The sequence below is a fragment of the Oryctolagus cuniculus genome, chromosome 15 (assembly GCF_051225735.1).
Source record: "Oryctolagus cuniculus isolate XC-2025 breed Fujian yellow rabbit chromosome 15, ASM5122573v1, whole genome shotgun sequence".
NCBI lineage: Eukaryota > Metazoa > Chordata > Mammalia > Lagomorpha > Leporidae > Oryctolagus > Oryctolagus cuniculus.
The window spans coordinates 64,966,343-64,978,931 of NC_142881.1; the positions used below are offsets into that span (position 1 = coordinate 64,966,343).

The following is a 12,589-nucleotide window of genomic DNA, read 5'->3' on the forward strand; positions in this document are numbered from 1 at the left end:
CCCGGACGCGTCCACATTAAATGCGGTGTTCTGAGTGTTTCTGAAGTTAAAGAATGTTCGGGACCATCGCACTGCTGTCAGCAGATGACTCTGAGGCTGCGAACTGGAATTCATGACGTTCTGCTGCTGCCGCCGAGCGTTCGAGCTCCTCCGGGCTGGGGTTTCCTTCTGCACAAGGGTTTCGCAGGCTGTTAAACCCTTCCGCGGAGATGGGCAATGACAGCGTCCCCTCCCGAGGAGCTGTTAAAGAGACCTGAGCTTGCCGAGGTAGACGGTGGCCATGTGACTCCCAAACCAGTTGCCAGCGGCGCGGCCATTTTTGAGGCGGGCACCCAACCTCGTGCCCCGGGAGCCGGGAGCGGGGGCGAGGGCGGCTGTTACCAGGACTCAAGATGGCCACCGTGCCTGCTAGCCAGCCCGCTAGCCCGCGCGCCAGCGAGGCGGCACGAGACGCGCGGGCGGCTCGCCTCAGCCCGCCGCGCAGGGGGACGATCTGCAGCCCGCGGCCCGGGGCGGAGCGTCCGCCCTCCCTCCTGCCGCGGCCAATCAGTGCGCGGGGCCGGCTCGCCTGGGGCCGCCCGCGCGCGGGGTGTGTGAGGACGCGCTCGCGGTCGCTGAGTGCCTGAGCGGAGGAGCAGTTGCTGTGGTACCTGCTGCTGCCGGAGCGGACGCAGAGCATCGGACGCGGGCGAGGCGGCTTGGGGCTGGAAGGTGGAAGCATGACGTCCGTCAGGTAATGGGAGGGAGGCCGCTAAAGTGCTCTTCGGCTGGGCGTTAGCCTCCCGGCAGCCCGAGCACTGTCGCACGCTTCTCGTGGGTGGTCCGGAGCCTCCCTTTGCTGCCGGTCCCGCTCGTGTTGCGGGTTCTCCCCGCACTTTTCAGCTGGACATTTCTGCGTTCCTCAGAAGTTTTTGGGTCTGTGGCACCTGGCGGAGCTTTTTTTTTGTCGCCGCTTCGTCGAGGGGACCCTCGCCCGGATTGCAGGGTTTGAAGCTTTCTTGTGTGTATAGTAAATATCTCATGAGAAAATGTGGCCACCCCCTTCCCCCTCCCTGTGACCCAGGGCTGGAGGGAAGGTGACGTGCACAACGTGTGTCCATGCCTGCAGGGCATGCCTTTTGATGGAACTTCGCTGTTGGCCGGAGCCAACCTGCCAAGCTGGCCCTCCCCCCATTCAGGTAGATGGCCCCCAGTTGTGTGCCTAAAGGGCTTGCTTAAGACTGAATTAGTATTCTGGTTCTCGAAGGTACCGTGTGTTTACCTGCTTATCGGAGAGTCACAAGTGAAGTGAATTTTATAAGAGTCGCGCGCAACCAAAGGGATAAAACTGGAGACTCTCCCAGTTGCTCTTGCTGAGTTTTGAAGATCTTTTTTTGGTTCATGGCTTTAGGGTGATGGGCTTGTCCACTTCGCGCTGATGGCCTCTACTGATGGTTTGTTAGGCTAATTCAACAATTGATAAAAAGAAATTGCGCTGTTCACACAGTGTTGTGATCTAGTACATTTAAAGTAGACCTTGGCCTTCAGTGGTCCCAGCAAAAAAGAGATCTTAGCAAAGATGTGAAGAGAAATGAGTTAATCTTTGGTTTGTGAGCTTCCAGGGGTCCAAGTCCTGGCGATTTAACGGCTTCTCAGTGGTCATTCTGACTACCCCGTATTTAAGAGCAGCTTTAGAACCTAACTGGTCAGCTTAAATAAGGTAAAATGTAACTGCTGACTTGCACACAGTCTCTCTTAAATTGCATAATTCTGTATTGAGTGCTTGTGTCGCTTTGCAGAATGAGAAATTCAGGAACTGAAATGCAGAGACCACATGGAATGCTTTTACAGTAAATTGTATTGGGGTGTGTAAATCTAGCTTTTAAAGCTAACAGGGTTTAAGAGGAATTAGCATATGCTGTTGTACCAAGCACCAATTCCCTCTTTTTTCCATTCTCACTTCGATCCCTGCCATAGCAGACTGCTGCTAATTAGGTGTAGGTAGAATCTTTTCTGTATTGCAAATTAGCTCTTCATGTCACTTCAGTTTTAGTGGACTGTCATCTTCCTGGCTGTCCTTCCTAGAGGAATATCCACATCTGAAGCTTCGGCTTTCCAGCGAGTGACAGCAGGATGCATCTTTTAATGTAGAAATTGAATGCTTGTTGTTTTCGAAAGACATTTTTAAATTGACACCAACTTCGATGTATTTTGACACGGTAGTTAACTGATAATCACATTTACTTATGCTTATTTCCTTATATGCTGGTCTTCATTTTACTGTTTGTAGTCTTGAACTAGATGTTACCTCAGCTAAGTAATTACATTTTACACACAAGGGAACTGAGACCAAGAAAACTTTGTGGAAAGTCAGTGGCAAAGTTAGGAATTAAATCAAATTCTCCACGACCTAGTGCTGTGCATGATGCCTTTATAAAAACAATAAGCTGCTGAAATTTCCCGAAAAAGCCATTTCTGAGGACCAGAACTGTGAAGTACAATCACGCGATGATGGACTGCATATTCAATAGTGGTTCCATAAAATTATAATGGACCTGAAAAATTCCTATTGCCTAGAGGCGTGCTAGCCACCATCATGTCATAGTGCCACCCATCACTCAGCAAGTTTGTGATGATGCTGTGTGAACAAACCTACTGTGTTGCCATTTGTATAAAAGTAACCCATAAAATTAGGTACAATATATAATATGTGATAAGCCACTATGTTACTGGTTTATGTATTTTATTATATATATATATATGTACTGTTAATCATTATTTTAGAGGATATTCCTTTTACTTAGAAAAAATTATTACTGTAAAATAGTACACATATTAGGCTGGCAGCTGCCTTATCCACCTCCTGTTTACCACATGTCCTTTTGATTGTGTGAAGAGGCCATGTTGGGTGATTGACCTGTGCCCCTTAGGTTTGTGTAAGTACATTCTGTGATGTTCACACAGCTTCTGAATTACCCAATACACACTTCTCTTTTTTTTTTTTTAATTTTTTTTTGTTTTTTTTGAAAGGCAGAGTGGACAGTGAGAGAGAGAGACAGAGATAAAGGTCTTCCTTTGCCGTTGGTTCACCCACCAATGGCTGCTGCAGCCGGCGCACTGCAGCTGGCACACCGCGCTGATCCGAAGCCAGGAGCCAGGTACTTCTCCTGGTCTCCCATGGGGTGCAGGGCCCAAGTACTTGGGCCATCCTCCACTGCACTTCCTGGCCACAGCAGAGAGCTGGCCTGGAAGAGGAGCACCTGGGACAGAATCCGGCGCCCCGACCGGGACTAGAACCCGGTGTGCCGGCACCGCAAGGCGGAGGATTAGCCTAGTGAGCCATGGCGCCGGCCCCCAATACACACTTCTCTTAATGTATCCTAGTTATTAGTTGATATAAGATGTATTGTGAGGCGGCTATAGTAACTGTTGCACTCCTTGGTTTAGCCTTATAACTTGATAATGTAAGTTCAGGGATGGGCAGGAAGACTACCAAAGTGAAGAGGTTGTATATGGTGATGGTTTTGAATGAGTTGGTAATCCTACACATACCAGCCAGTTCTCAATGAGGTTATGTCATTCTTCAGTTTTTACAATTGTGACATTAAGTGTGTTCCTATTTTGTACTTAGTCTAGTAGATTCAAAGATTTTTTTTAACCCTTTTTACTGGTAAGAAGAATAATCACGAGTTATCAATCTACTTGATGTCTGATGTTCTTGTTTGTATACCACATTTCAAATAATTGTTGTAAATATTGTATGTGATATTTATTTGCTAAATGTTGTATCAATATGTGACTTTGCAGTGACTGTAAAAGAATACGGGATTGGAAATCAGTGAGGACCAGTGGTCATTATACCAGGGCCACGAGGGCCTCTCTCTGGGTTGTGGATCTTCAGTTTCTCTCTAGTGATCTGGACTTTTGTGTGTGTGTGTGTGTGTGTGTGTGTGAAATAAATCAGAGTATTGATTCTAATATATATCCTGTGGTGTGTTGGGTATGTTAAGAGTGCTTTTACATTTTAAGGCTTTTTATAAATGAACTATGTTTTTCTTGTTAAAAGCATTGAGTTCCCTAGACAGTGGGATCATCTGAAAATAAATGTTTAATCTTAATTAAAAAAAAAAAAGATTTGTTTTATTTATTTGAAAGGCTGAAGTTACACAGAGAGAGGGAGAGAGAAAGAGAGAGACATGTTCCATCTGGTGGCTGGTTTACTCCTTAAATGACTGCAGTGACCAGGGCTGGGCCAGGCTGAAGCCAAGAGCTTCATCCAGGTCTCCTATATGGATAACAGGGGCCCAAGTCCATAGGCCATCTTCTACGGCTTTTCCCAGGCCATTAGCAGGTAACTGGATTGGAAGTGGAGCAGTTGGGGATTCAAACCCATGCCCATAAGGGATGCTGATGTTGGAGGTGGATGCTTTACCTACTACACCCCAATGCTGACTCCTGAATCTTAAATCATTAAACAGAAAACAAACTTACCTATTTTTTCTCATTTTACAGTAGAAGCTAAAGCCCAAAGATACTATAACTTAAGTTCCCATAAATACTTTCATGTCTTGATCTAGAACCCAGATCTCTTAGGTATATTTGCTCAATGCCCTTTCTAGTGTAGCTTCAGCTGATTTTTTTTTTTTTTTTTTTTTTTTTTTTTTTTTTTGACAGGCAGAGTGGACAGTGAGAGAGAGACAGAGAGAGAAAGGTCTTCCTTTGCCGTTGGTTCACCCTCCAATGGCCGCCGCTGCAGCCGGCGCACCGCGCTGATCCTGGCAGGAGCCAGGAGCCAGGTGCTTTTCCTGGTCTCCCATGGGGTGCAGGGCCCAAGCACCTGGGCCATCCTCCACTGCACTCCCTGGCCATAGCAGAGAGCTGGCCTGGAAGAGGGGCAACCGGGACAGAATCCGGCGCCCCAACCGGGACTAGAACCCGGTGTGCCGGCGCCGCAAGGTGGAGGATTAGCCTATTGAGCCACGGCGCCGGCCTTCAGCTGATTTTAAATACAAACTTTTTTTAAAAAAACTTCATTTCTTTGAAAAAAAGTTTGCCTAGGGACAGCAATTCTGCTCTCCTGCATCATTACTGATGAAGGGTCTAAATTTACAGCCTCTGAAACTGCTTATCCTTGGATAACAGCTTATATCCTTTGTTTTTTATATTTATATATCATTTCAGATGGGATTTTGGGAAATGATAGAACGTACTTGAATTAATGTTATTGTCATTTGTACTTGGCCTAATAGAGAAATTGATGGGACAGGAAAGTATAGGATATCAGGACTCAAATAGAATCTTAGAACATTTTACTTTTTTTCTGTTTTGTATATTATATCCAAAGTAAAGTTATATTTTCTATTTAGACTCTGGTGAGTGAGCCTAAGACAGAATTCAGGTCTTCTGACCACTACTTTATATACTTTTCACTGAGCAATACTATTTCAAAATACTGCTCTGAGTGTTGCTTTGTTTTCCTTACATTAATGTCCAGTCTACTTTTGGGCATCACTTTTAAGTTTGGGTTTGTGCCAGGGAAGACTGGGGAAATGAGTTGGGGGAGACAAGGAGTGTGTTTGCTGTAGAGCGTGAGAAGCCCTGTTCTTTGGTCTGTCCAGACAGGTCAAGTTTACTCAGACTATTCTGGGACTCTGGACATAACTGTACCCTACTTGATGATTCTGGAACCACTTCTGTGAGTTAGGCCTACACTGGAAAATTTATGTGGGCTGTGGGTGGGGTCCCAGTATATTTTTCTTCTAACACTCAAGACTTCTTGAGGTACATCCAGTAGACTGTGCCAAGCCTCTCAGATGGAGAACATTCATATGGAGACTAAAATCTGGCTAAGACTGAAACTATCTTTCTTTGTTGGCTTGGTTTCTTTAGAGTCTTTAAACAGAATTTTCAGACTCAATTCAAGACCTGTGTTTTTTATAAGAATTGTAAAATTCAGATTACTGCACAAACTTTTATGCTGTGGGATTTCTTGTGAGCCTCTAAAACAGTGAAATTGTTTCATTTAGGAAATATTTTAAAGCACCAAAATAGAAATCTTTCACTTATATGCAGTGCTGTCAGTTGCTAATGTTCATATTTATAAATAGGTCATCTTTGTTTGAAAAGAGCATACAAGGTTTTCTAACTCCAAATCTTTCCAGCCACAGTATTGCTACATTAAGCAGAACTGTCAGATAAAACCGGAAGGAACCAAAATGATTGTCTAGACTCTATGTTCACACTTCCCTGAAAAATTAACAACTGTGTCCCTTTACCTCTGCATACTTCCTTGGTTTTAAAATGGTATTTAGAAAACATTGTAATAAAGCAAAGGTATGGATTTTTATTTTTTAAATAGCAAAGCTACCATATAAATATGATGACCAGACTAGCATTGTGCTGTAGCGGGTAAAGCTACCACTTGCTATGGCAGCATCCCTTTTGGATGCCGGTTCATGTTCTGGCTTCTCTGTTTTTGACCCAGCTCCCTACTGAAGGCCTGGGAAAAGCAGCAGAAGATGGTTCAAATGCTTGGGCCCCGGCTTACCATCTGGGAGACCTGAAATGAGCTCCTGGTTCCTGGATTTGGCCTGGCCTAACCTTGGCCATTACAACCATCTGGGGAGTGAACCAGCAGATGGAACATTCTCTCTCTCTCTCTCTCTCTCTCGTCTCTCTCGTCTCTCTCGTCTCTCTCGTCTCTCTTTAACTTTGACTTTCAAATAATTAATAAATAAATCTTAAAAATAAAATAAGATGACTTTATGTCTCAGTTTGCCCAAGACAGTCCTGGATCATGTCTATTATCCTGGCATAATTATTAGCAACTTATGGTTTATTCTCAAAAGTGCCCATTTGGACAATGAATTATCTGGTTATATATTTATATAGTATAATTATATTGTTATGGTGAGTTTTTGTTATTGAAATGATATTTGAAATAGGATCATAAGACATGGAGCATTAGCTTATTTTGATTATTTTGGATGCTTTTTCATTGGTCAAACTTTTTTTTTTTTTAAGATTTATTTACTTATTTGAAAGAGTTGTAGTGAGAGAGAGGCAAAGAGAGAGAGAGAAAGGAAGGAATCTTCCATCCACTTGTTCATTCCCCAAATGGCTGCAAGGGGCAGAGCTGGGCCATTGCAAAACCAAGAGCCAGGAGCTTCTTCCCTGTCTCTCACGTAGATACAGGGGCCAAAGGACTTGGGCCATCTTAGGCTTCTTTCCCAGGCACATTAGCAAGGTGCTGGCTTGGAAACAGCAGTTGGGACTCGAACCGGTACCCATGTGGGATGCCAGTATTGCAGGTTGTGGTTTTACCTGCTATACCACAATGTCAGCTCCAAGACTTTTTTTTTTTTTTTTTTTTTTGACAGGCAGAGTTAGACAGAGAGACAGAGAGAAAGGTCTTCCTTTCATTGGTTCACCCCCAAAATGACTGCTACGTCCGGCGCGCTGTGCTGATCTGAAGCCAGGAGCCAGGTGCTTCTTCCTGGTCTTCCATGCGGTGCAGGGCCCAAGCACTTGGTCCATCCTCCACTGCCTTCCTGGGCCACAGCAGAGAGCTGGACTGGAAGAGGAGCAACCGGGACAGAATCCGGTGCCCCAACTGGGACTAGAACCCGGGGTGCCGGCGCCGCAGGTAGAGGATTAGCCAAGTGATCCGTGGCGCCCGCCCCAAGACTTTTTTTTAAAAAAAATATCTGACAGAGCACCCATCCATTGATTCACTCCCCTAAATGGTTGCAATATCTAGAGCTAGGCCCAGGCATGGCCAGGGCTAACGCCTGAAGCTGGAAACAAAACTCAGATATTCCACAAAGATGGCAGAAACCCAATTATTTGAGTTATCACTCCTGCTTCCCAGCACCTGCATTAGTCAGGAGCTGGAGCTGGGAATCAAACCCAGATGTAAGCATCTGAACTGCTAGGTTAAATGCTTACTGCAAGACATTTTTATTGTATTCGGGGAGATTTCTGAGTGCCTAAATGTAGTACATCAAACAAGAAAGCATATGTATGATATGAAGTTGGGAATCATTTATTTGTTGTTTACCTTTTGTCAGGTTCTGTCACCTTGCTGAACCTAGTTTACTCCTCTATTCAACAGATAAAATAGCAATACCTCCCCTACTATGGGTATTGTGAGGATTTAAAAGGATAAGGTATGCAAAAATGCCTGGCAAGGTGAAAATTGCCATGTCATTATGTCATACATGCATTCTTGAAAAATTGAATTGAAAATGAACAATGAATAATTATTTATTTATTGTTTCTTCTTTTTTTTTTTCCTCCTCATAAACCCTTGTGTAGAGGACTGACTTTCAATAGATCACAATGAGGGAGCTGCTCTGCTACGTACAAAACCCCGACCCAGAAGCAGGTCGTCTATGAATGGTTTAGCGCCAGGTTCCCTCCAGGTTCCCCACGAACGTGCAGTGCATTGATGGGCAAGAGGGCGGCCCCCTTTTAAAATGAACAATTTCATCTAGTTTAGGGGACCTTGCTGTTTATTGAAGTATTTACAGCTTTTTTGAAGAGTTGTATAAACCATACTTATGATTCTGATCTTTTCCTGGGCTAGCAATAAGGGGTATGCTACTTTATTTTGATCCTGGGTAGCAGCAGGAAATTGTAGCTCCTAGTCAGCTACATGATCAGGAGGGTAAACAACCAGTACTCTCTACTTGACTGTGTGGCTAGGCTAGCTTGTTGGGTAGATCAGGTTTGTTCAATGTGTTTTCATCTGGGTAGGGTAGGTATACTAAGTGAATTGGCAGGGAAATAAAAGTAGTTGGAAATTTATGATGGATTGAAGTTTTTATGAGGGGAGGGCTGAGATTTCAACATGTGTATACTGTAAAGGAAAGATTGAGTAGGAATTGAAACAATCCATAGCCATGCCACCTGAATGTGCCTGGTCTTGTCTGATCTTGGAAGCTAAGCACGGTCGGGCCTGGTTATTACTTGGATGGGAGGAACTGAGACAATAAATGATGCTTGGCAGAGGGAAGAGATCAGTGTCTTTGACTATGCAAGAAGGGGTGGGATCCAGAATTCAGATGGTAGGATTGACCTTATGTAGCCAAAAAGCTAGTCTGCTTGCTTTTTTAAAACATGAGAACCAAAATTCATGTACAGTGAAGTCAGACCTAGCTCACTGAATTTTGAATATATTTATTTATACACACACATACTTAGGTGAACAGTACCCAGATTGAGGTATAGAACATTTTCATCTCAGAAAGTTCTCTTTGCCTCTTTTTAGACAAGACTGGGCGTGTTCAGGGTGGTATGGCCGTAGACTCTTTGCCTCTTTTTAGTTAATACAACACCCCCTCGCACTCAGGAAACCACTTTCTGACTTCTATTACTATTGATTAGTTTTGTCTATTCTAGAACTTCCTTGTCAATGGAATTATATGGTAAAGACTGTTTATGTCAGGTTGCCTTTGTTCAATATTGTAATTTTGAGAGTCACTCATTGTGAAGTGCGTATCAGTGGTTTGTGCCCTTTGACTGCCGAGTAACATTCTGTTCATAAGTATGTAGTAATAGTTCTCTAATTGATGAACTTTGGGTTGTTTACAGTTTTTGGTTATCACGAGTAAAGCTGCTTTGAACATTTTTGTGTAAGTTTTGTGTGGACTTGGGCAGATATCTAGGAGTAGTATTATTCTGTCCTAGGGCAGATTTCTGTTTAACGTTAATCATTAAATTTTTCCAAAATGGAAAATTAAACATATGTTATGTTCCCACCAGTGGTGTTAGGAGAGTTCCAGTTTTTTGACATTGTTTAAAATGTTTAATGTTTTCTGTTTTGTCATTCTGGTGAACGTGTAGTTGCTTTTCATTTGATTTTAATTTCTGTATCCTGGATAGCTAATGAGGTGATTGTTGGCCATTTGTATTTTCTTTTAAGTGTTAGTTCAAGCCTTACCTATACAGGTGAATCCTGACTTAACAATGGTTTGACTGTTGACTTTACAGAATACATTCATTAGAAACCATGCATCAAATTTTCATCTTTTTCCAGACTAGCAGTAAGGGAAATAATACCTTATTTTCATCCTGAGCAGCAACAGGAGGCTGTAGCTCCCAGTCAGTCACATGATGAGGAGGGTAAACTCTGTTGAACTGTGTGGCTAAGCTGTCGTGTTGGGTAGGTTAGATGTACTCAGTGTATTTTCAGCATATGATATTTTCAATTTAATGGGTGTCCCTCTATTGTAAGATTGACGAACATCTGTATTTTGATTGGATTTTCATTTTGTCCCTGATTTGCAGGAGTTCTTTTTATATTCTGGAAACAGATTATTTGTCAGAAATGTCAGATTTTATATGCACACACAGAAACACACACAGAAGGTGTTTTCTTCTGGTCTGAATTTGCCTTTTTGTTTTCTTAACAAGGTCTTTTAAGAGCAGAAGTTTTAAATTTGGACAAGTTTAATTTTTTTAATTTTAGTGTTTTAATTTTTCAAGATTTATTTATTTGAAAGGCAGAGTTACAGAGAGAGAGGGAAGGAGAGAGAGATATTTTCCATGTGCTTGTTCGCTCCTCAGATGTCTGAGTGGCTGAGGCTTGTCCAGGCTGAAGCCAGGAGCCAGAAGTGTCTTCCAGATTCTTACATGGGTGACAGGGCCCCAAGCACTTGGGCCATCATCTCTTACTTTCCTAGGTGCATTAGCGGGGAGCTGGATCTGAAGTGGAGCAGCCAGGACGCAAACATCAGCATATTGGATGCTGATTTTGTTTGAAAGGCAAAGAGAGTAGGAGAGACAGAGACAGAGAGAAAGAGAGATGTCAGTCTTCCATCTGCTGTTGTTTACTACCCAGTGACTGTAACAGCCAGGCGGAAGCCAGGAGCCAGTAACTGCATCTGGGTCCCCCACATGGGTGGCAGGGGCCCCCAGATACTTGGGCCACTTTCTGTTGCTTTCCCAGGCACGTTAGCAAGGAGCTGGATTGAAAGCCGAGCATCTGGGACTCGGACCAGCGCTCCGACATGGGATGTTGGTGCTGCAACCTGCTGCACCATAATGCTGGCCCTGACATTTTATGGTTATTTCCTTTTGTGTCTTAAGAAATCTTACCTTACTCTTATGCCAGGCTTGTGAAACTGCCTTCTTAGGCTTTCTTCTAGAAGCTTTATTATTATTATTATTTTAATTACTGTATTTGAAAGGTTGAGCTCCAGAGAGAGGCAGAAAAAGAGAGAGAGATCTTCTATTTGCTGCCTCTTTCTCCAAACCGCCCCAGTGGCCACAGCAGCCAGGGCTGGGCCAGTCTGAAGCCAGGACTTTCTTCTGGGTGTCCTACATGGGTACAAGGGCCCAAGAACTTGGATCATCTTCCACTGCTTTCCAAGGCACATTACTGGGGGAAGCTTTATAATTTTACTTTTCACATTTAGGTCTGTGATTCATCTTAAACTAATTTTTTTGCTGTTAATGTGCAATTTTCTGAAAAGCGTTCTCAGTTAATTGACTAGTTAGGTGTGGTCTTTTACTGGACTCACTATTCTCCATTTATATATTTGTGTATCCTTAGGCCACACTGTCTTGATTATTGTAGTTTTGTAAGATTGATATTGTTACTTTAAATTTTTGGTAGGATTAAGTAGTGAAGTCATCTGGGCCTGGAATGTTTTGGGAGGGGAAGGGAAAGGATAGAAGGTTTTAAATTATGAATTTATTTTCTCCTACATGGATGGCAGGAATCCAAGTGCTTGGACCATCATCTGCTGCCTCTAAGACTCATTAATAGGAAGCTGGATTGGAAGCAAAGGCAGAACTTTATCCCAGGCACTCTGTTACTGGATAGAGGCATTCAAGCCGTGGTTTTGTTTTGTTTTGACAGGCAGAGTGGACAGTGAGAGAGAGAGAGACAGAGAGAAAGGTCTTCCTCTGCTGTTGGTTCACCTTCCAATGGCCGCCGCGGTTGGCGCACCGTGCTGATCTGAAGGCAGGAGCCAGGTGCTTCTCCTGGTCTCCCGTGGGGTGCAGGGCCCAAGCACTTGGGCCATCCTCCACTGCCTTCCTGGCCACAGCAGAGAGCTGGCCTGGAAGAGGGGCAACCGGGACAGAATCCGGTGCCCCAGCCAGGACTAGAACCCAGTGTGCTGGCGCTGCAGGTGGAGGATTAGCCTACTGAGCCGCGGCACTGGCCTCAAGCCGTGGTTTTAACCTGTTGAGCCTCCAAGGCCCATTTCCGCTGTCTTTTTATTTTCTTCTACTCTTTTGGATTTAATTTGTTCTCTTTTTTTTTTAAGTTAGAAGTTTTTTCATTGATTTTGAATCTCTCTTTTCTAATATGTGCAGTTCCTATGTAAAACATTTCCATCTATGTATTCCTTTAATTGTACCATAACTTGATATATTGTGTTTGGTTCACATTACTTTATAATTTCCATTGTAATTTATCCACGGGTCATTTAAAAGTTTATTGTTTAATTTCTTAATATTTGGGAGTGCTCTAGTTATTTTTAAAAATTGCTTTTCGAGCCGGCGCCCTGGCTCAATAGGCTAATCCTCCACCTTGCGGCGCCGGCACACCGGGTTCTAGTCCCGGTTGGGGCGCCGGATTCTGTCCCGGTTGCCCCTC

General features: G+C 43.7%; 1 protein-coding gene across 4 annotated transcripts in view; it reads left to right on the forward strand.

Annotated features, from left to right (window-relative positions):
• The window catches only part of ADK (adenosine kinase), a 598,204-nt gene that overhangs the window by 31,313 nt on the left and 554,302 nt on the right, over window positions 1-12,589 (forward strand). For 2 of the 4 annotated variants that reach the window (XM_008269936.5, XM_089313497.1), the window contains exon 1: window positions 617-733. The exons of the other annotated variants lie outside the window; for them this stretch is intronic. In XM_008269936.5, the coding sequence (XP_008268158.1) occupies window positions 720-733 (14 nt within the window). In that variant the 5' untranslated portion in view covers window positions 617-719. Of the gene's footprint in view, window positions 1-616; window positions 734-12,589 lie in introns of those variants that run through there. 4 annotated transcript variants of the gene reach the window in all.